The following is a 20,644-nucleotide window of genomic DNA, read 5'->3' as shown; positions in this document are numbered from 1 at the left end:
GCTGCTGTCTGTGGCGTGCCCTGAACAGTGGGAAAGTCTTTACTTCTCTGGGAGCATGAGGGACAAGAACCTTTGTGTCCAGCATGTCTGGACCTGATTCTTACCTGACACCCAGGATGGACTGGGCTGCTGGTTCTGGGTACCGCAAGAGTTCTATTTTTGGTGTCAGTGGGTGACCCCCTGGAAGGAGAGGAGGCAGCTACAGCTTCTAAAGCCATAGGCCCCACTAGGAACCCTGTCTCATTCCTGGGGAAGACTCCGTTGTGACTCTCCTCTGGCCTCCAAGAGTCATCCTTGCCCCACCCCTTCCTGTCCACAGGGTGATCACTCCCTTTCTGCCCCAATAGTGCCCACAGTGGCCCCATCAGCAAGGTGCATTTAATGCCTGTGCCCTGCTCTCACCTTCACCCCATCTCCTGGGTCATGGTGCCCCCGGGATCCAGTCCCCCTTCAGTCACCCTCATAGGTGGCTCCTTCATTCCAGTGATTGGGGCAGATCTGTCCCTGGATGGGCCAGACAGGTCTAAGGTGTGTAAATTTAATGACAGGTCTTCATTGGGAATACTCTATTGTTCACGCTTTCTTCATGTAGAATGAGCTGTTGGGGGCCAGGCTGATTTGACCTTTTAATGTACTACGGTTGACTGTTTTCTATATCAGGTAATGTTATATCTTTTAGAGACCTGTAGGATTATCATCATGGGATTCCTGCTGCTTTGAATACTTCAGAGTCTAGGGGAAGCCATATTTGAGCTGCAAAGAATACTGCAATCATGGCTGCTGCTGAAGCCACAGGAGGCCTTGTTCTAGCTACCATGGCTACATGCTGCACCACTGCTGGAAAACTGCATTTCAGCTATGACCTCCAGGAGCCTTCACCTGTAGATAACAGCTCTCAAGGTCAGGGAGGAAGAAGAACATATTCCCTGGTGACTTGAAAAACATGGTTATTATCAGAAAGAAAGCTCTACCTATTTGAGACTCATGATCCATGCTTCTGCAAGGCTTGTGATCGGTGGAACCAAAGGCAGTATACACGTAGGGCTGTGACTGGTGGAAGTGCAATCCATGTATGAGCCCACAGTCTGCCCCAGCCGTACAACTGCCACCACACTCAGAGGGCCCACTTTGGTCCCGTGTTGGTTCTTTCACTGTCAGGCCAGAGTTGGTGGGCCCTACTAGCTCAGGTCAGCTGTTTCTGTGGGTGTCCCCATCATGGGCTTGACTTCTTTGCTCGTATTCTCACTCCTCCCTCTCTATGACTGGATTTTGAGAATCTCATTGGCTGAGCATTTATAATTAATAATACGTCTCTGGGTGGTTATTTGGGAGCTGACCGGTGGGACAAAACTTCCACCCACATGTGGTGCCCAGTGTCTGGCCACATATATCCACATAAAACCTGAACAAGCTTAAAAAGTTTCTAAACACACAAAAAACAGAGCCAAATGTGGCTTCCTGGTTTGTGTCTCTCATGCTGGCTGCAGTACAGAGACTCATCTCCCAGCTACAGCCCACGTGCTTGAGGCGCCACAGTCTCATGAGCTAAGTTGCTTGGTTTAAGGTTTTGCTCATACAGACAGAAGAGGTTACAAATACACAGCAAAGCAGGTTCAGATGGAAAAAAAACCCCTCTAAATAATTATAGTGTTCAACAATGTGTGTAGGCTTATGAAAGAAAAGAAAAAGGGTACAGACAGTCATAGAAAAAAGTAGCTTAAAAATAATAAAGGAAAATCTTTAAAGAAAGAGTAAAGTAACGTAAAGGAAAAGAGGTATATAAAGACGGAAAGTATGAAGGGAGTCTGGGTCCTGTATTATTGTGTGCCTTTAAATTTTTTGATTGCCGATGAACAAATAAAAGTTGCCGAAAGACATTTGATTATGGAAACTGCTAAATTAAACCAACCTATATATTTAAAAAATGTCTTAACTTCAAAATGTAAGTAAAAAATGTATTGCATTGGGTGAGAGGTTATACTTGTATTTACACAGGAAACAAAAGGTTATAGATTCCTTTCTGATTAATAAAGATCAGATTTGACCAGGGTAGATCTCCTGAGTATCTTGGCTACAGACATAGGGAGGAAGCCAAAAAAGACTACAGATCAGGTAACATGTAAGCTGATCCTTTGACTTGGGAACAGTGCTGAGATGAGATAAAATATGATAAATCTTGTTGGCTACAGAGTCTTCATGACTTATTATTATGTGCCATCCTTACATATGGCATAGATAAAGGTTATATTACAGTTTGATTATACAGTCCAAATGGACTTATAAAGCCTCTTATAATAAGGGAGCCACTGCAGAGGGAGCAGGCCTGAGCCAGAGACCTCTGCTGGAACAGGCCCGAGACAGAGACCTCTGCGGGACTGGGCATGAGTCAGGGACCTTTGAGGGAGCAATCCCAGGCCAGAGACATGTGGGAACAGGTCTGAGCCAGCGACCTCAGCCAGAGAAGATCCAAGGCAACAACCTCCACAGGAGCAGGTACAAATGGAGCCACTGTGGAGGGAGCAGGCCTGAGCCAGAGACCTCTGTGGGACTGGGGATGAATCAGCAACCTCTGAGGGAGCAGGCCCAACTCAGCAACCTCCACTGGAGCAGGCCTGAGCTAGTGATCTCTGCTGGAGCAGGCCCAAGGCAGCAACCTTAGCAGGAGCAGCCCCAAGCAGGTGCAAATGACCCCCAGGATTGCAGAGCAACCCTAGGGAGTGCTGAGTGACCTCTAGGAACACCTAGTGACCATGGACCTTACTACACCATGAGGAGTAACCATCTGAGCCTTGGATCTACGGGCACCTGGAAGATTGATCACCAGAGACACAGCTCCAACTACACCAATCAGAGGAAAAGATGGGTAGACAAGGTAAGAACACACTCAACACCACGAAGAGCAATACAATACCAACAAAAACTAGTGGCCCTAGTTTTTGAAAACCCAAATATAGATGAAATATAGACTTGAAAACCCAAATGTAGATGAAGCAGAAGAAAATGACCTAAAAAATAACTTTAGGAGAATGTTTGAGGTCCTTAAAGAGGAAATAAAAAATTCCCTCAAAGAAATGGAGAAAAAGACAAAAAATTGGAAGAAATCATCAAATTCCTAATGAAAATCAAGAAAAAGCAATCAAACAGATGAAAGAAATGATTCAAGACTTGAAACCAGAACAGAGACAGTAAAGAAAACACAAACAGAGGAATTTTATAAATAGAAATTATGAGAAAATGATCAGGAACCACAAATGCAAGCATAGACAGAAGAATATGGAAAAGAGAATTTCAAGCGCTGAAAATACAATAGAGGAAATAGACTCATAGTCAAGGACAACATTAAATCTAACAAAAACTTAACACAAAATATCCAGGAAATATGGATAAATCTTGAAAAGACCAAGCTTAAGAATAATAGGAATAGAAGAAAGAGAAGAAGTACAGCTCAAAAGCATAGAAAATATATTCAACAAAATCATAGAAGAAAACTTTCCCAACCTAAAGAAAGATATTCATATGAAGATACAAGAAGCTTACAGAACACCAAATAGACTGGACCAAAAAAAGAAAGTTTCCTTACCACATAATAATCAAAACACTAAACATACAGAATGAAAAAAGGATATTAAGAACTATAAAGGGGGAAAAGAAAAACCAAGTAACATATACAGGCAGACCTATCAGAATTATACCTGACTCTTCAACGAAAACAGTGAAAGCCAGAAGATCCTGGTCAAGCATCATGCAGACATTAAGACACCACAAATGCCAGCCCAGACTACTAGACCCAGCAAAACTTTCAGTCACCATAGACAGACAAAATAAGATATTCCATGACAGAACCAGATTTAACCACTACCTAGCCACAAACCCAGTCCTACACAAAGTACTAGAATGAAAACTTCAACCCAAGGAAGTTAGCTATAACTCTCAAAACACAGACAATAAATGATCTAACAGCAGCAAATGCCAAAGAAGGGAAAATCACAAAATAACATCACTAACAATGACAACTAAAATTACAGGAACAAGCAATCACTTAATATCCCTTAATATAAATGGACTCAACTCACCTATAAAAAGGCAAAGGCTAACAAACTGATTATGAAAACAGAATCCATCCTTCTGATGCATACAAGAAATATAGCTCAACCTCAAAGACTGATGTCACCTCAGAGTAAAGGGTTGGAAAAAGAATTTTCCAATCAAATGGACCTGAGAAACAAGCTGGTGTAGCTATCCTAATGTCTAACAAAATAGACTTCAAACTAAAATCAATCAAAAGAGACAAAGAACATTTCATATTAGTCATAGGAAAAAATCCATCAAATACTGAACATCTATGCCCTAAATACAAGGGCACTCTCATATGCCTAAGAAATACTACTAAAGCTTAAATCACACATTAATCCCCACACACAAATAGTGGGAGACTTCAACAAAATACAACATCCTTTCACGATAAAGGTCTTAGAGAGAGCAGGGATACAAGGAACATACCTAAACATAATAAAGTCAATATACAGCAAGCCAACAGCTGACATCAAACTAAATGGAGAGAAATTCGAAGTGGTCTTACTGAAATCAGGTACAAGACAAGGCTTTCCACTCTCTCCACATCTATTCAATACAGTACTTGAGGTTCTAGGTAGAGCAATAAGACAACAAAAGTAGATCAAGGGGCTACAAATCAGAAAAGAAGAAGTCAAACTGTCACTATTTGCTGATGATATGACAGATCCCAAAAATTCTACCAAGAAACTTCTGCAACTCATAAACACCTTCAGCAATGTAGCAGGATACAAGATTAACTAAAACAAATAGTAGCCCTCCTTTAAACAAATGATAAATGGGCTGTGAAAGAAATCAGAGAAACATCACTCTTCACAATAGCCACAAATAACATAAAATATCTTGGAGTAACTCTAACGAAACAAGTAGAAGACCTGTATGACATGAACTTCATATCCTTTCTTCTTCTTTTTCTTCTTCTTCTTCTTCTTCTTCTTCTTCTTCTTCTTCTTCTTCTTCTTCTTCTTCTTCTTCTTCTTCTTCTTCTTCTTCTCCTTCTCTTTCTCCTCCTCCTCCTCCTCCTCCTCCTCCTCCTCCTCCTCCTCCTCCTCCTCCCCCTCCTCCTCCTCCTCCTCCTCTTTCTCCTTCTTCTCTTCTTCTATTTGGTTTTTTGAGACAGGGTTTTTTTTTCTGTAGATTTGGAGCCTATCCTGGAACTAACTCTTGTAGACCAGGTTGGCCTCAAACTCACAGACATCTGCTTGCCTTTTCCTCCCAAGTGCTGGGATTAAAGGAGTGCACCATCACCACCTGGCTAAATCTTTGAAGAAAGAAATCGAAGAATACACCAGAAAATGGAAAGATCGCCCATGTTCTTGGTTAGGTAAAATTTAAAAAGTAAAAATGGCAATCTTACCAAAAGCAATCTATAGATTCAATGCCATTCCCATCAAAATCTCCGTAAAATTCTTCACAGACCTCAAAAGAACAATACTCAACTTTATATGGAAAAACAAAAAACCCAAGATAACCAAAACAATTCTGTACAAAAATGGATCTTCTGGAGGCATCACAATCCCAGACTTCAAACTCCACTACAGAACTACAGTACTGAAAATGGCATAAAAACAGACAGGAGGACCAATGGAATGAAATCGAAGACCCAGGTATCAATCCAGACACCTACAAACACCTGATTTTTGACAAAGAAGCAAAAGACATACAATGGAAAAAGAAAGCATATTCACCAAATATGAATATGATACAGCCCCTTTGGATGTCAGTATGGTGATTTCTCAGGAAATTATGAGACATCATTTCTCAAGACCCAGCCATACCACTTTTGGGTATATACCCAAAGAATGTTCAATCACACCACAAGGACATGTGCTCAACTATGTTCATAGCAACATTGTTTGTCATAGTCAGAACCTTGAAACAACCTAAATGCCCCTTGACTGAAGAATGGATAAGGACAATGTGGCGCATTTACACAATAGAGTACTACACAGCAGAAAAAAATGAAATCTTGAAATTTGTGGGCAAATGGATGGATCTAGAAAACAGCATATTGGGTGAGGCAACCCAGACCCAGGAAGACAGATATCATACATACTCACTCATTAGTGGGTCTTAGACATAAAGCAAAAAAAATAAAAGCAGTCTACACAATCACCAAGAATCTAGATTACAAAGAGAACCCTAAGAGAGACATATATGGATCTAATGTACAAGGGAAGGAGAAAAAGACAAGATCTCCTCAGTAAATTGGGAGCATGTGGACCATGGAAGTGAGTTGAAGTGGAGGGCAGAGGAAGGGTGGTGAGCAGAGAAAAATGTATAGCTTAATATAAACTTCAAAAATTTATAATAAAAATCAAAGGAAAAAGCCCTACTGCTTCACAGAAAACACTGTCAGATATTCTAGGTCTGTAGGCCAAAGACAGATGCCCCAATGTTGCAGAAGAATTTTGGGTTACTGTCCAGGAAGCCAGATGTTCTTGTTGTTAGGTAAAATTGCATCCTTATGGGGTCTTTGATGGAGTTAAAGAGTAAATAGTTAAGCATATAGTTTTCTTTAGTTATGATTAAAGTTAAATTAGGTATAAAACCTTAATTCACAAAGATAAGACAGATAATATTTTCTTGAAGTTTTCCAGATGCAAATGGACTGGATATTGTAACTGTAATTCTTGCTTGATAACTATTTTTGTTGTGTATAGTTTTACTATGTTAAAGTTAAAACCTTCATTTTTAATTAGACAAAAGGGGGAAATATTGTGTAATAATCTTTTGTGCACTTTATGAAAATGTATTGCTTTCATTGGTTTAATGAAGACCTAACTGGCCAATAGCTAGGCAGAAAGAGACAGACTGAAAGAATGCTGGGAAGAAGAAGGACAGAGTCACCAGCCAGACACAGAAGGAGTAGAATGTGTAGAAGATGATGTAACAAGCTATGAGCCACTTAGCAGCATGTATATTAAGATAATGGGTTAATTTAAGTTGTAAGAGCTAGCTAGTAGCAAGTCTAAGCTACCAGCCAAGCATTTATGATCAATAATAATCTCTGTGTGGTTATTTGGGAGCTGTCTGATGGGACAGAAATTTCTGCCTACAGTAAGGTGTCATGTGGCCAGTCTCATCCAGTTGGTTGAAGGGATTTCCAGTAAAGCTGGGTTTGTGAGATGTGCTTGTATCACTGTAACAAGATACCTCAAAGAAACAGCTTAAGGGAGCAAAGAATTATTTTTGTTTGGCCTCATGTGCTCAGTCAAACATCATAGCAGTGGAAGTGTGTGGAAGAGGCTATTTATTTCTTGACAGATGGGAAGCAGAGATAAAGGGAATAGAGTCCAGGGTCGGATATAATGTGACCCTGCTTCTTTCATCTGGCCCTCTTCCTACTGTTCCCTACTTCTCCACAACGCCGCCACATTCTGACTCCACCAAGGCTTTGATCCACTGTTATTCAGAGCTCTCAATACTTAGCCACCTCTGGAAATTCCTTCACAGACACCGCCATATCACTTAGTTCAATCAAGATGAACCATAAAAATTCTGTCTATTATCTGCTATCCCTTGTCATCTACTTACCTATTCCTTCTATTGTTTTCTAACTCTGTCATGTATTACCCATCATCTCTCACTAGCTGTGCTTCTCTGGAGGGTCTTGGGTACTTATCTCTGGAACCCTAAAACACAGTACACATCAGGTACAATAACTGGATAAATTTACTTCAAGTGAAAGATCAGGATTATGATTAACCTTTTTTTTTTAAAAAAAAAGATAGGGCTGGTCTCTAATGTTCTATGCAGCCAAAAATGACCCCAAACTTCCGACCCTCCTGTGTATTCCTGTGAAGTATTGGGATTACAGGTATGCGTCACCACACCTGGCGTATTATGTAATGGGGATCAAACCCAGGGCTTCCCTCATGCTATACAAGGCCTCTACCAATTGAACTATATCCCTAGCCCAGGAGTAGAATTAAAACATATGTTTATTTTTTTGAGATTAAAATATAATTGATGTGGGAGTGTCATATATCAATCTGTTGATTTCATTGGCTAAGCAATAAAGAAACTGCTAGGCCCATTGAATAGGCCCACCCTTAGGTGGGTGGAGTAAACAGAACAGAATGCCGGGAGGAAGAGGAAGTGAGGTCAGACTCGACAGCTCTCCTCTCGGGAGCAGACGCCATCCTCCCCGCTCCAGGGAAGATGCACGCTATGAAGCTCCGACCCAGGATGGACTTAGGCTAGAATCTTCCCGGTAAGACCGGTGCTCACAGATTGTTAGAGATGGGTTGATAGGGATATCAGAATTAGCCAGTAAGGGCTAGAGCTAAAGGCCAAGCAGTGTTTAAAAGAATACAGTTTCCGTGTAATTATTTCGGGGCATAAGCTAGCCGAGCCGGGCAGGCGGCTGGGGTGTTTGGGGACGCAACCCCGCCGCCGCTCCCTACTACTACATATAATGATATCATTTCCCACTTCCCTTTCCTCTCATCCAACATTGCCTCTATTTCTTTTTCTTTAATTGTTGTCTAACACAAATATTTACATACATTTCTAAATATATACTTATAACTAGGACTAGTATTTTGATGACATCTGTTTCAAAGTTTTGCCAGGGATGAGTGTGTCAACAAGCTCTGCAGGAAACAAAGTATCGGTGTGTTCTCATTCATCTCTGTGTCTATCACAGTGTTTGGTCTCTTTTCTGGGGTCTAGGTCAAAGGGACAAGTACTTTCTGGAATGTGACACTTTGCGGCCAAAGGACAGAACCACGTGGGCTCACACTGTGGCTGCTCTCATGCACATCCTGGTTGAGGCGGAGCTCTTCCTTCTAAGACCAGAATGCCTGAGCATGGAGTGAACAGCAAAGGAGCTGGTACTAGGATGAGTATGTGCTTGGGGAGCAGGGGATGGGTTCCCTAAGTCCGCCATGTTCTCTGAGCCCTGTGGCCTCACACTTATGGTGGAGTTCCACCACTTGGTCTCTCTCTATGGGGTATCTTCAGCCTGCTGCAGGAAAAGATCCTGTGGCTATGTGATGCGTGCGCGTGTGTGTGCGCGCGCACATGTGTGTATGTGTGAGTGCGTGTGCGTATGCATGTGTGCATATGTGTGTATGCGTGCGTGGCAGACTTGGAGTTCAAGTAAACATATGGACCTCTTGCTCTGCCCAACTGGCCCGTGTCACATCCTACCTGGAACAGCCACTTAGTTCCCAGCACATATCTGTGCCAGATTAGAAGGCCAGTTAGGGATGAGGAAACTGGTGTGACTTTATCGTAAGTGCCCAGCAGTTGTATGGACCTGCAGGAACATGATCTAGAGGGGACATTCCTGTCTACAGAGCTCAAACTTCACTGGAAGGTGGACATCCATGGTCACTGAGTGGATTAGTGGGGTGCTTGCTGGGTAGGGTGAGGGCAGTCATAGAAGAGAAGGCAGGTGATAGGCTGGAGGCCGTGAAGTAAACACAGGAGGGAGAACAATGAAGGATCGGTGTGTGCAAAGCCTGAGGCATGGGCACTGCATCCAAGGGGAGCGGTGCTGGGAATTAGTCAGCATTTATCTTCTTGTAAGGACTTATGTGACTGTGTCATGTATGGTTCCTGTGCTGTGGTTATTATATGATACCACACCGTGATGCCCATGTGGACATGTCTCTCTGTGTTCTGAGACAGTCTTCATGTAATTTATGTGTGCGCATATCATACGTATGCATATGTTACTTCTCATGCAGGCGATTGACCTGGGCTATAATCGGTATTTGTGTCACATGACGGTTCTCAGGTTGTGGTAGATTGTAAGTAGGTCAAGTGTCAGTTTCTGTATGGTCAGTCATGGCTACTACCTCTGTGCCTGGCTAGCACAGGAATTCTGTCTCCTCTAGGCTGTACCTGTTAGGAACTGTAATTGATGTCCTCTATAGAAGTTCCACATGCATGTCATAAAGGCTATACCATAGATGTCCACCAGAGACGTCATGTGGGGATCTCTCTCTCACACATAAACATGTGATTATCATAGTATGAACGCCACACATACATGTCACACCACAGAATACACACCTTGGATATCATACCACAGAGGTCAGGGAGTAACTCAGATAGCATCAGGGAAACAACCAGTGAAACTCAGCCTGAAACCAGTTGGTCTCAGAGCTGGAGGTTCGGAAGGCATGTCCAGTGATTGTAGTGTTTCTGTCTATATGTTTAGTGCTGATGGAGGTGTTAGGGCTCAGGAGGCTAGGACACTTCATGGGGTAGGGGACCCTGGGTGGAGTCCAGAGTGCTGTGGGGTGCCAGGAGGTGGTGGAGGACGATGCAGGGTCAGTACATATGCAGAAGTGAGGGAGGGGCTTGGAGGTAGGACGTCTGCACTTCCTGAGACCACGTGGTCAGCTTTGGTTTGGGATCATCTCCCAATAAGAAGTTGAAGCAGGGCTAGAGAAATGGCTCAGCAGTGGTTAAGAGCTTTTACTGCTCTTGCAGAGAACACAGATTCAATTCCCGTCACCTACATGGTGGCTCACAACCATCTGTGATTCCAGTTCCAGGATAGCTGATGCCTCTTCTCACTTCCATGTGCTCCTGCACACACAAGGCACACAGACATACGCTCAGGCACACTCACATACGCATGGAGCAAATAAACAGTTAAAAATTAAAAAAGAAGGTGAAGCCCCTGGAGACCAACACTTGCTCTAGGGAACAACAACTAGAGAAGCAGGACCAGACCCAGGAGGAAGAGTGGGCCGGATCTCACTGGTCTCATTGGTCAGTGGGAGCTGGAGTCCAGAAGACTGGACGGTCTTCTCTATCACACATTACTACCCTACCCCTGAATTTTAGGGTTGCCCAGCTCATTGTGGTATACGCCTCTCCCCTGTGCCTCTCCTGCTCCTCCTCTTGGTAGCCACAGCCTGTGTGGGTTAAATCTGACCCCAGACTGAATCCCACACAGTCTGACTAATAGACCTTTGGAGGAGACTTGGGATAGAGCTCACTACTGGTTGGCTTAGGTTTTGGCATGTTGGCATAGAGGGGGAGTGGCATTGTATGTAGGAAGACTATGAATTTTAGGGACCTTAAGGTCATTGTTAAAGGCTAAATTCTGTCCCCAGCAGATTCACCAGTTTGGCATTTAAGCCACCAGGACCTCAAACTGTGCCTATGTTTGCAGCCTGTGGGGATACACAGAAAAGAAGGCATCTACAAGGCAAGCAGAGCCCTGCTGAGAACCCACCCTGGTCTGGGACTTCTACCAGTGAGACAATAAACATCAGACAATTATGGAGGCAGCTGAATGAATCCCTGTCCTTTGCTGAATCCATAGCAGCTCAAAGTCACTGAAAGCCACATGCTTCTCAGCTGGTGTAGGAGGCTTTGCCTGGCCAGCCTGGGGGTCGTCCCCTGGGCTTGGGCCCTGCTTCCCAGCCCGCCCATGGGAGCAGGGCAGTCTCCAGCGTGGAAGAAACTATCTGTAGGGAGGAAGTGCCCAGGCTTTTGGTGATTCTGGGTGGCAGGACTGGAGTCCAGCTGTGAGTGACTCGCTGAGGGAGGCCCTGGAGGACACAGGACCAGGTGGGAGGTAGAGGGGCCTGCATGGCTGGCTCACTGGTCTGGGCATCTTGCTTAGTTTCTGAATGTCAGGGCTGACCCATACAAGAAGGGCACAGTGAGATACAGATTATTAGAAGAATGTTTTATTGTTGAAAATACCTAAACAACAGCAACACACACACACACTTGCACACACAGAGACCTTAAAGGCATTTATAGTCTCCAGAAGGAAGAAGCTGTTAAAGGTCCAAGTTCTCTAAGCATTTCCTGCCAGTCACAGAAGGGCAGATGCCCACACTCTCATCCTGTCTGGAGACTCTGACGTCTCAACTGGCCCTGAGAGGTGATGGAGAAATAGACACAGGGCTACTGTCCCCTGGCCACAACAACAGCCCTGGTACCCCAGCTCCTGCCTGACTGGTGTTCATTGCTGTAAGTGGTCCAGTCTGGAGGCCAGGCCGGCAGGGCAGGTCTGCCGCACTGTGGCTTGCTTCCAGTCAGCCCTTCACATCTTTTCCCTGTTGCTCATTGGCAGCCTTCTTTTTTGGTGAGGGGTGCTGATAGCAATATTCTCACCAGGGCCCTTTCCTGGAGGGTTTTTCTGGATGTTCACCCAGCCAATACTCAGTGGCCTCTGCACTCATCCCTGCTAAGGCTTCGCGATGCAGTCCTTCTGAGCGTCTCCCCAGAGTGTGGATGGGATCTCGATGGAGGTGGCAGTGGCCTTATCTCAAGGTTTTGTTGTCAATGGTGTCTGTGGGTTGGATCCTGCATCTGAGAATCCAGCATTTTGAGTGAGTAGCAGGAACAGGGGCCCGTGCAACTACTCTTATCTCCAGCAGGCACGTCCCAACAGTTTGAGAGACACAGGCCCTTTCCTTGGCCTAAGGTTCACAGAAGTGCCAGGAAGGAAGCTGCCCAAGCATAGTGGGCACAAGAATACCGACATTCAGTGGTCTCTTTTGGGCTGTGGTGACCCTCGTCTTCTTAACACATATCTCCTTTCAAGGGTTTAAAAACTTTCTCCTTTCTGGGAAAACCCTCTTCAGAGGATGGTGTGAGCAAGGATAGCTCCAAGGCTGGTCTCCAGCACAGCTGGGCTCAGGCAATGGGGCTCCCAACTCCTCCTGGGCAAACATTCTGAGGTCTCAGATCCCCTGGTGCCAGTTTGAAGGGAGATGGTTCTTCTGGCTCCAACCAGTTAGTTATCTGGCAACTGCTGTGGGGGTGTTGCCCAGATCTGGGACAAAGCCTGCTGTCCACATGGTCCTCCGAAGGGTCAACAATTGAGAGTGCTGATTCAGAGCATCGTAGGGTCAGAGGGTGGTGACGTCAGAGGGCAGTGTGGGCTCCATATTAGCTTCCATAGTAAGATGGATGGGGTTGTGCAGGGCCTAAGAAACCCTGATCATCTCAGAGAAAGTGGCCTAGGCCCCCTGCCCAATCATATTTCTGTAGTCAGGGGAGATTGCTTGCTTCAGTTCCACCACTGAGGAGAAGATCCACTTTACCTGTGGGGAGGTGAGAGTAAGTCAGAGACCACACCCAAGCTCGGGCCCTTCAATCCCATGGGTGAGACAGAGGCCCCTCCCTCCTGCAGTTCCTTTCATACAGGTAGGAGACATATCAGGCTAGGATACATAGCAGACAGTGTGGAGACACTGTGGGGGTTGAGACTGGGACAGTGAAGTTTACACTGGGCCTTGGTGAGTTTAATGGGGACATCATTAAGGGGGTAGTGTGATATTGCTTGGGACAATAAGGGATATTGTTGAGGAGTAGTGTGGAATACAAGGTGTGTCGAAAGACAGTATGGGGATGGCACGAGGATCACACAGGATGTCACGACAGACAGAATGACAGACAGCATGGGACACTATGGGGGGGTCACAGAGAACAACGTGGGGCAGGGAATGGTGGGAATGGTGGGACAGAGTACGGACAGCAAAGAAACATCATATGCCATCAGAGGAGGAGTGTGGGGACAGTATGGGAGCAGCGTAGGACATCACAGGGGACAGTGGGGGAGCTGTGCCGACCTTGAAGAGTGTGACCGTGGCACTGTAGCACACGCTGAGCAGGAAGAGGGTGATGAAGATGGTGATGGTCGTCCAGAGCCCGTCCAGCTCCCCGTCCAGGGCCTCAGCACAGCTGTCGTCCAGTTCCAGCTCTGGACAGAGAAGGGCAGTCAGTGTCCGTCCCAGCAAGGTGTGGCTGGGAGGGATTCCCTATGTGGCAAGTGGGTCTGCATGGAGGCAGAGGAGAAAGGACCAGCTGGGCTGGGCCAGCAGACCCTCCCTGGGGCCAGCTCTCAATCTCAGTTCCCTTCAACTGCCTTGAGATTTGCCAGACACAATGGACCTAACAGTAGCCTGGGTTGTGCAAAGGCTTTTGCCTCATCCTTCATTCCTCAGTGCAGGAGGAAGTGGCGGGAGGAGTAGGGGCTGTGACCACAGTGGGCAGTGGCTCTATAGCCTGCCTAAACCTTTGCTTGTCCCCTGGTCACCAATAGAGCCTGTGCCTGGTCATGCCTGGAAAGCGCCACAATGTGAAGCAACTCAGACCATTATGGCTGTGGGCTGTATAATTTGTGTGGGATTGAAACATGACCTTGAGGTACCAGGGACAGATTTGTCTCCAGAGGACTTGGGTTTAGCATAGAATGCGGGAGCCTTCAGAAGAGGAGAGTTGTGGTTGTTTGTGGGGGCACAAATGTGGACTGTAAGGTGGTGGTTGGGGGTATCGTGATGCATTTCTGGGTGTAGGTGTTGTGCAGGGCACACAGATAAGGTCCCAATGTCTTATGTGTACCCTGCGCATGTGCCTGTGTGTAATACGCCATACAGACTGGGTGATGTGCAGCAGCCTGGTTTCGATGGGTCAGGGTTCAGCATGCATGTGGGTGTCTAGTAGTCTCTCTCTCAGGGCATAGGCGTGAGTGTGCACTGGGTGGCCAGTGTCCTATGGGTGTGCAGACCTAGCCCGTGCAAAGCTTCCTGAGTTGAGTGGAGCGATGGCAGAGTCTTTGGCATGCCCAGCGCCATTGCTTGCCTCTGCAGTGTACTCAGAGAAACCCCTAGATATGGAAGTGGGGGAAGGGCTCAAGAATAGACTGAGGGAGGAGAAGTTTGTGTGTTTTCTTCCTTGGGGGTTTCCTAGGTATATTTCTCTGTCTAGAAGCTGCTGGCTAGTGGGAAGGCAAGGAAGAGGCACTGTCTAAGGCTAGGCCCTGGCACCCCAGGTCAGGGAAACTCATGAGCTCTGGGTCTGGAAGTGCGGAAACCTCATTCTTTTCTTATAGACAACTCAGGCCTCTGACCCTGGCCAGATCTCACAGCGCACGACCTAGCCTCTATATCCTGGAAAGAACCACAGCTTCACAGGGTCCCAGGGCAGTACTGGGTGCTTTATTTATATAAGGGAAGGGTGGAGAAGGGTGCCAGTGTCCCTCAGGACCTAAGAGCTTTCCGGGTGCTGAGCTCATTTACCCTGAGACCGGGAGATGGACTTCGTCGTCTGGCGGTTGTGCAGAGCCTCATGTAGTACGAAGCAGTTGAAGCTATCTCCCCGATCCCACCTGCTCTTTGGCACAGTGAGCTTGCTGTACATGAAGTAAGAGCCTTCAGAGTCTAAGACAGGTGGGGTGTTCCTGTAGTTCTGCTCTTCCTTCCCGTTGCTCTGCCACTCTACATGGATGTCCTCAGGGAGGAAGCCTGCGACTAAGCAGGTCACACTGACCTCTTTCTTGGTCATCTGCTCCGCAGGTGGAGGAAAGGTATAGACCTGTGGCATTCGGACTTGCCCTGAGGAGTTAGAAGTAAACAAAGAGGTTATTCAAGAGGAGAACTGTCCATCTCAGACCTTGTTCTCTGAATATATCACACACCTGCCTCACTAACACGATGTAACGCACCTTTGGGTTTCGAGATGGTTTTCTCGATGGGGCTTGGGAGGGCATTGTTTTTGACCTTGCATTTGAACTCCTTGCCATTCAACCAGTCATTGTGCTGGATGCGGAGAACACTGACCACGCGGAAGGTACTGTTGTACTGCTGCTCACGGGGCTGTGTCTGAGCTGTTTTCTCTTCTTTATTGTTCACAAACCAGCTGAACTGGACATCTGGTTCTTCCTCACTCACGTCCACCACCACACATGTGATCTTGGGCTCCATGGACATCATGAGCACATCCTTGGGCTTTGGGGGGAAGATGAAGGCGGATGGTCCACCCAAGAGATCAGGAGCTGGATAAGAGATGGAAATGGGTCAGTACCTGCGTCACCTTCCAATGTAGGGTCACTCAGTGCACTTGCCATCCTTCTAGGGCTAGAGCACAAGGCCTAGTGACTTACCTGGACACTTGCACTTAGGACAGTTAAGACACGGATCACTTCCATTTTCTGCAGAGAAAAGGCTGGATGTTACTGGTTTTGGAGGAGAGAATACACCAAGCCAGGGAGGGGAATGCTTATTCCTGGCATGGGGTTAGGCCAAGTTGCTTCTAGAAATGATCCTTGGTGGGTTGAGACCTGAGGGCCAGGGGATCACTCCTTGGGTTGGACGGGAGAGAGGCAGAGACAGGATCTCCCCTTGTTCTGGGCTGTGGTCCCTTCCCTGGCAATGGCTGCCCAGCTTGGTTGGTCTAGGTATGCAGATGGCTTAAGACCCACCTCTAGCAAACCACTCCTCCCCTGCTTGTTCTCTCACCAATTTTCTTGTCCACCTTGGTGCTGCTGGCCGGGTGGGCGACATTGCAGGTGACGGTCTGACTGGGCCACATGCTGGAGGACACAGTCACTGAGCTGCTGAGGGAGTAGAGCCCAGAATGCAGGACTGATGGGAAGTTGTGCACACCACTGGTCAGGCTTCCAGAGTTCCAGGTTACAGTCGCCGGCTCAGGGAAATAGCCCTTGACCAGGCATCCCAGGGTCACTGTGGAGCCAGTTGGGCCTCCACATGCAGGAGCCAGTGGATAGACAGATGGGGCTGTTGTTGTGGCTGCAAGAGAGGGGGTATGTGTGAGCTTGTCTGACACAGGTGGGCTCAGATATTTGGAGAGAGCCTGGCCTTAGATTTGCTCTGAAGACTGTGTATTCTTGAGTTTCTCTGAGTCAAGTAAGGCTAGCAGCTTCCAGTTCTAGATCCTGGACTCTGACCTTAAAGATCTTTTTAGGGTGAGGCCTCCTATGGGGAGTCTAGAGTGGATGGAGGTGGTGTGGGGGAAAGGCACCCGAGAGTGCTAATACTGCCAGACCCCAGAAAAGTTCCTTTCTTTTCCCAGTGGCCCTTGAAATAGTTGGATAGGCTACTATGCCTTCTGATTCTTATTCATTCTTCTTTTCTTTTTAATAGCATATTTCTTATTGTATGTTTCAAACTCGTATTGAACAATGAGTCTGGGTTGCAAAAGAGAATTTAGTTTTGTATCTTTCTTCCCCGCCTTTGTTTTTGTTGAACAAAACCACACGCAAATGATATGATTCATTCTTCTTATTCCCAGCAGCCTTTTGGTCTTCTCTCTACCTTCTTTGAACCCCACCTTCTGCAATCCCCTACTCAAGCTTCGATAGTTACCTTACCTTTCTTCTGTGGGTCAACTCTGGGCACAACTCATTCTGCCATAATAGGTCTGACCCTCCTCCTTCCCCCCCCTCCATTTTATGCTGCCGTAAGCTCCCAGGATCACAGCGAGGACCTCTGATACTAGAACTGTAACCCACAGACTCACAAGACTCTAGCCTTATATATACTGGACCTGGCTCCCCCAGCCCCACACCAACCCAGCTCCTCAGTAGCTTCTTCTGAGTCTTTCATACTCTATCTTCTCCAACACTCCTGTAGCTACTCGGTCTAGTCGTTGACACCCTCCCAGCTCTAGTTCCCCTGCAATTGCTCGGCTTGATCCCCAGAACTACTGGAACTTCTCTGGGCCCCAACATTCCCACCTCTCCCAGAGCTCTTGCAGCTCTGTCCCGGTGCCCTAGACTCCTGGAGCTGCTCTGGGACCCTGAATTTGATACCTTCCCTCACTCCTATCTGCTTCAGAGTTATCCTAGTGCTTGATCTGGGTTTCTCTGGATCATCATCAACTCTACCTACTCCAGACACTGTAGCTTCTCAGTCCAGCCCTCCAGATCTCCTGGAGCTGTTTGACCTTGTACCCCATACTCCTCTCAGCCAGCTCTCCAGTAACTGCTTGGCTCATTCCCCCACACCATCACCAGTCCTTACTCCTTGGAAGCAGCTTGACCTGCTTCCTCTCACAAGGATGTGTGCTGTAGCGGTCAGCCTGAAATGCCCATAAGGCGCAGCTTTCCTGTAACTGTTTGGCCCAGTACCCCAAATTCTCAACTACTCCAGCCACTCTGTGGCTGCTTATCCAGTCTCCCACATCTCACTTTCCTTAACCCATTGTAGTTGCTTGGTCTTGTCCTTCATACCCCAACCTGCTACAGCTCTCCCATAACTCCCAGGTCTGATCCCTCACACTCCCACTACCCCAGTTCCCCCAAAGCAGCCACATCTGGTCCTTTACACCCCCACCTGTCCCAGCCCCACTAAAGCTTCTCAGTGTAGTTGCCTGAACTTACAGTGGCTAGGTCTTGTCCCTCACACATGTCTGCCCCAGCTCTTCCATAACATCTAGGTCTAGTCCCTCAACCATCCACCTGACCCAGCTCCCCATAGCATCTAGGTCTGGTTCATCACACCCCCATCTGTCCCAGGCAGGTCAGGTCTGGCCCCTCACACCCCTACCCGCCCCAGCTCACCCATAGTTGCCAGGTTTGTTCCCTCAACCCTCACCTGCCCCAGCTCCCCACAGTAGCTAGGTCTGTTCCCTTGCACCCCCACCTACTCCAGCTGCCCTATAGCAGCTAGGTCTGTCCCTCAAATCTCCACCTGATCCAGCTCCCCAAAAGTTCCTTAGTCCATTATAATCCTATCTGCCAAGCTCCCCCACAGTTGCTCTATCTGGTCCCTCACACCCCTACCTGCCCCAGCCCCCCCCCCACAGTAGCTAGGTCTGCTCCCTTGCACCCCCACCTACTCCAGCTGCCCTATAGTAGCTAGGTCTGTCCCTCACACCCCTACCTGCCCCAGTTTCCCCATAATAGCTAGGTCTAGTCACTCATACCCCCACCTGTCCATGCTCCCCCACAGTAACTAGGACTGATCCCTCAAACCTCCACCTGATCTAGTACCCCAAAATTTGATAGATCTGGTTCCTCAGACACTTATCTGCCCCAGCTCACACATAGCTGCCAGGTTTGTTCCCTCACACCCCACCTTCGCCAGCTCCCCCACAGTAGCTAGGCCTGGTCTTCCGCAGCCCCATGCACCCCCATCCGCTACAGCTCCCCCAAAACTGCTATTTCTGGCTCCTCGCACCCCTACCTGCCCCAGCTCCCACACAGTAGCTAGGTCTGGTCCCCCGCACCCCTACTTGCTTCAGCTGCCCCACAGTAGCTAGGTCTGGTACCCTGCACCGCCACCTGCTCCAGCTCCCCCAAAGCTGCTAGGTCTGGTCCCCCGCACCCCCACCTGCCCCAGCTCCCCAACAGTAGCAAGGTCTGGTCCTCTGCACCCCCATTTGTTCCAGCTTCCCCCAAGCTGCTAGACCTGACTCCTCATACCCTTACCTGATCCAGCTCCTCCAAAGCTGCTAGATCTGGCTCCTCATACCCCTACCTGCTCCAGTTACCCCAGAGTAGCTAGCTATGGTCCCCTGCAACCCTACCTGCTAAAGCTCCCCCACAGTAGCTAGGTCTGGTCCCTCGCACCCCTACCTGCTCCAGCTCCCCCACAGTAGCTAGGTCTGGTCCCTCACACCCCTACCTGCTCAAGCTCCCCCACAGTAGCTAGGTCTGGTCCCTCGCACCCCTACCTGCTCCAGCTCCCCCAAAGCTTCTAGGTTAGGTCTCTCACACCCCTACCTGCCCCAGCTCTTCCACAGTAGCTAGCTCTGGTCCCCCGCACCCCTACCTGCCCCAGCTCCCCCCAAGCTGCTAGACCTGACTCCTCATACCCTTACCTGATCCAGCTCCTCCAAAGCTGCTAGATCTGGCTCCTCATACCCCTACCTGCTCCAGTTACCCCAGAGTAGCTAGCTATGGTCCCCTGCAACCCTACCTGCTAAAGCTCCCCCACAGTAGCTAGGTCTGGTCCCTCGCACCCCTACCTGCTCCAGCTCCCCCACAGTAGCTAGGTCTGGTCCCTCGCACCCCTACCTGCTAAAGCTCCCCCACAGTAGCTAGGTCTGGTTCCTCGCACCCCTACCTGCTCCAGCTCCCCGAAAGCTTCTAGGTCAGGTCCCTCACACCCCTACCTGCCCCAGCTCCCCCACAGTAGCTAGGTCTGGTCCCCCGCACTCCCACCTGCTTCAGCTCCCCGAAAGCTTCTAGGTCAGGTCCCTCGCACCCCATCTTGCCCCAGCTCCCCCATAACTGCTAGGTCAGATCCCTCGCACCCCTACCTGCCCCAGCTCCCCCAAAACTGCTAGGTCAGGTCCCTCGCACCCCTACCTGCCCCAACTCCTCCAAAGCTGCTAGATCTGGCTTCTCACACCCCTACCTGCTCCAGTTGCACTGCAGTAGCTAGGTCAGGTCCCTCACACCCCCACCTGCTCCAGCTCCCCCAAAGCTGCTAGGTCAGGTCTCTCGCACCCCTACCTGCTCCAGCTCCCCCAAAGCTGCTAGGTCTGGTCCCTCGCACCCCTACCTGCTCCAGCTCCCCGAAAGCTTCTAGGTCAGGTCCCTCACACCCCTACCTGCCCCAGCTCCCCCAAAACTGCTAGGTCAGGTCCCTCGCACCCCATCTTGCCCCAGCTCCCCCATAACTGCTAGGTCAGATCCCTCGCACCCCTACCTGCCCCAGCTCCCCCAAAACTGCTAGGTCAGGTCCCTCGCACCCCTACCTGCCCCAACTCCTCCAAAGCTGCTAGATCTGGCTTCTCACACCCCTACCTGCTCCAGTTGCCCTACAGTAGCTAGGTCTGGTCCCTCACACCTCCACCTGCTCCAGCTCCCCCAAAGCTGCTAGGTCAGGTCTCTCGC

General features: G+C 48.2%; 1 protein-coding gene, 1 non-coding gene and 2 gene segments (V, D, J or C); 1 reads left to right on the top strand and 3 right to left on the bottom strand.

The window, feature by feature from the left end:
* Window positions 1–20,644, top strand: part of Tedc1 (tubulin epsilon and delta complex 1) — a 520,546-nt gene that overhangs the window by 115,043 nt on the left and 384,859 nt on the right. The window lies entirely within an intron of this gene.
* LOC142835326 (Ig alpha chain C region-like) overlaps window positions 1–20,644 on the bottom strand; it is a 178,569-nt gene that overhangs the window by 21,669 nt on the left and 136,256 nt on the right.
* On the bottom strand, window positions 14,969–20,014 carry LOC142835213 (Ig gamma-2A chain C region, A allele-like). The segment is given in 5 exon segments: window positions 14,969–15,395; window positions 15,506–15,835; window positions 15,944–15,991; window positions 16,299–16,589; window positions 19,918–20,014. Coding segments are annotated over 5 exon segments (1,089 nt in total).
* On the bottom strand, window positions 16,944–17,067 carry LOC142835412 (small nucleolar RNA SNORA40). Its single transcript, XR_012907843.1, has one exon. It is a non-coding gene; the product is annotated as a small nucleolar RNA SNORA40 (small nucleolar RNA).

This window comes from Microtus pennsylvanicus, chromosome 14 (assembly GCF_037038515.1).
Source record: "Microtus pennsylvanicus isolate mMicPen1 chromosome 14, mMicPen1.hap1, whole genome shotgun sequence".
In the NCBI taxonomy this organism is placed as follows: domain Eukaryota; kingdom Metazoa; phylum Chordata; class Mammalia; order Rodentia; family Cricetidae; genus Microtus; species Microtus pennsylvanicus.
This window is presented reverse-complemented; position numbering and strand designations above follow the sequence as displayed.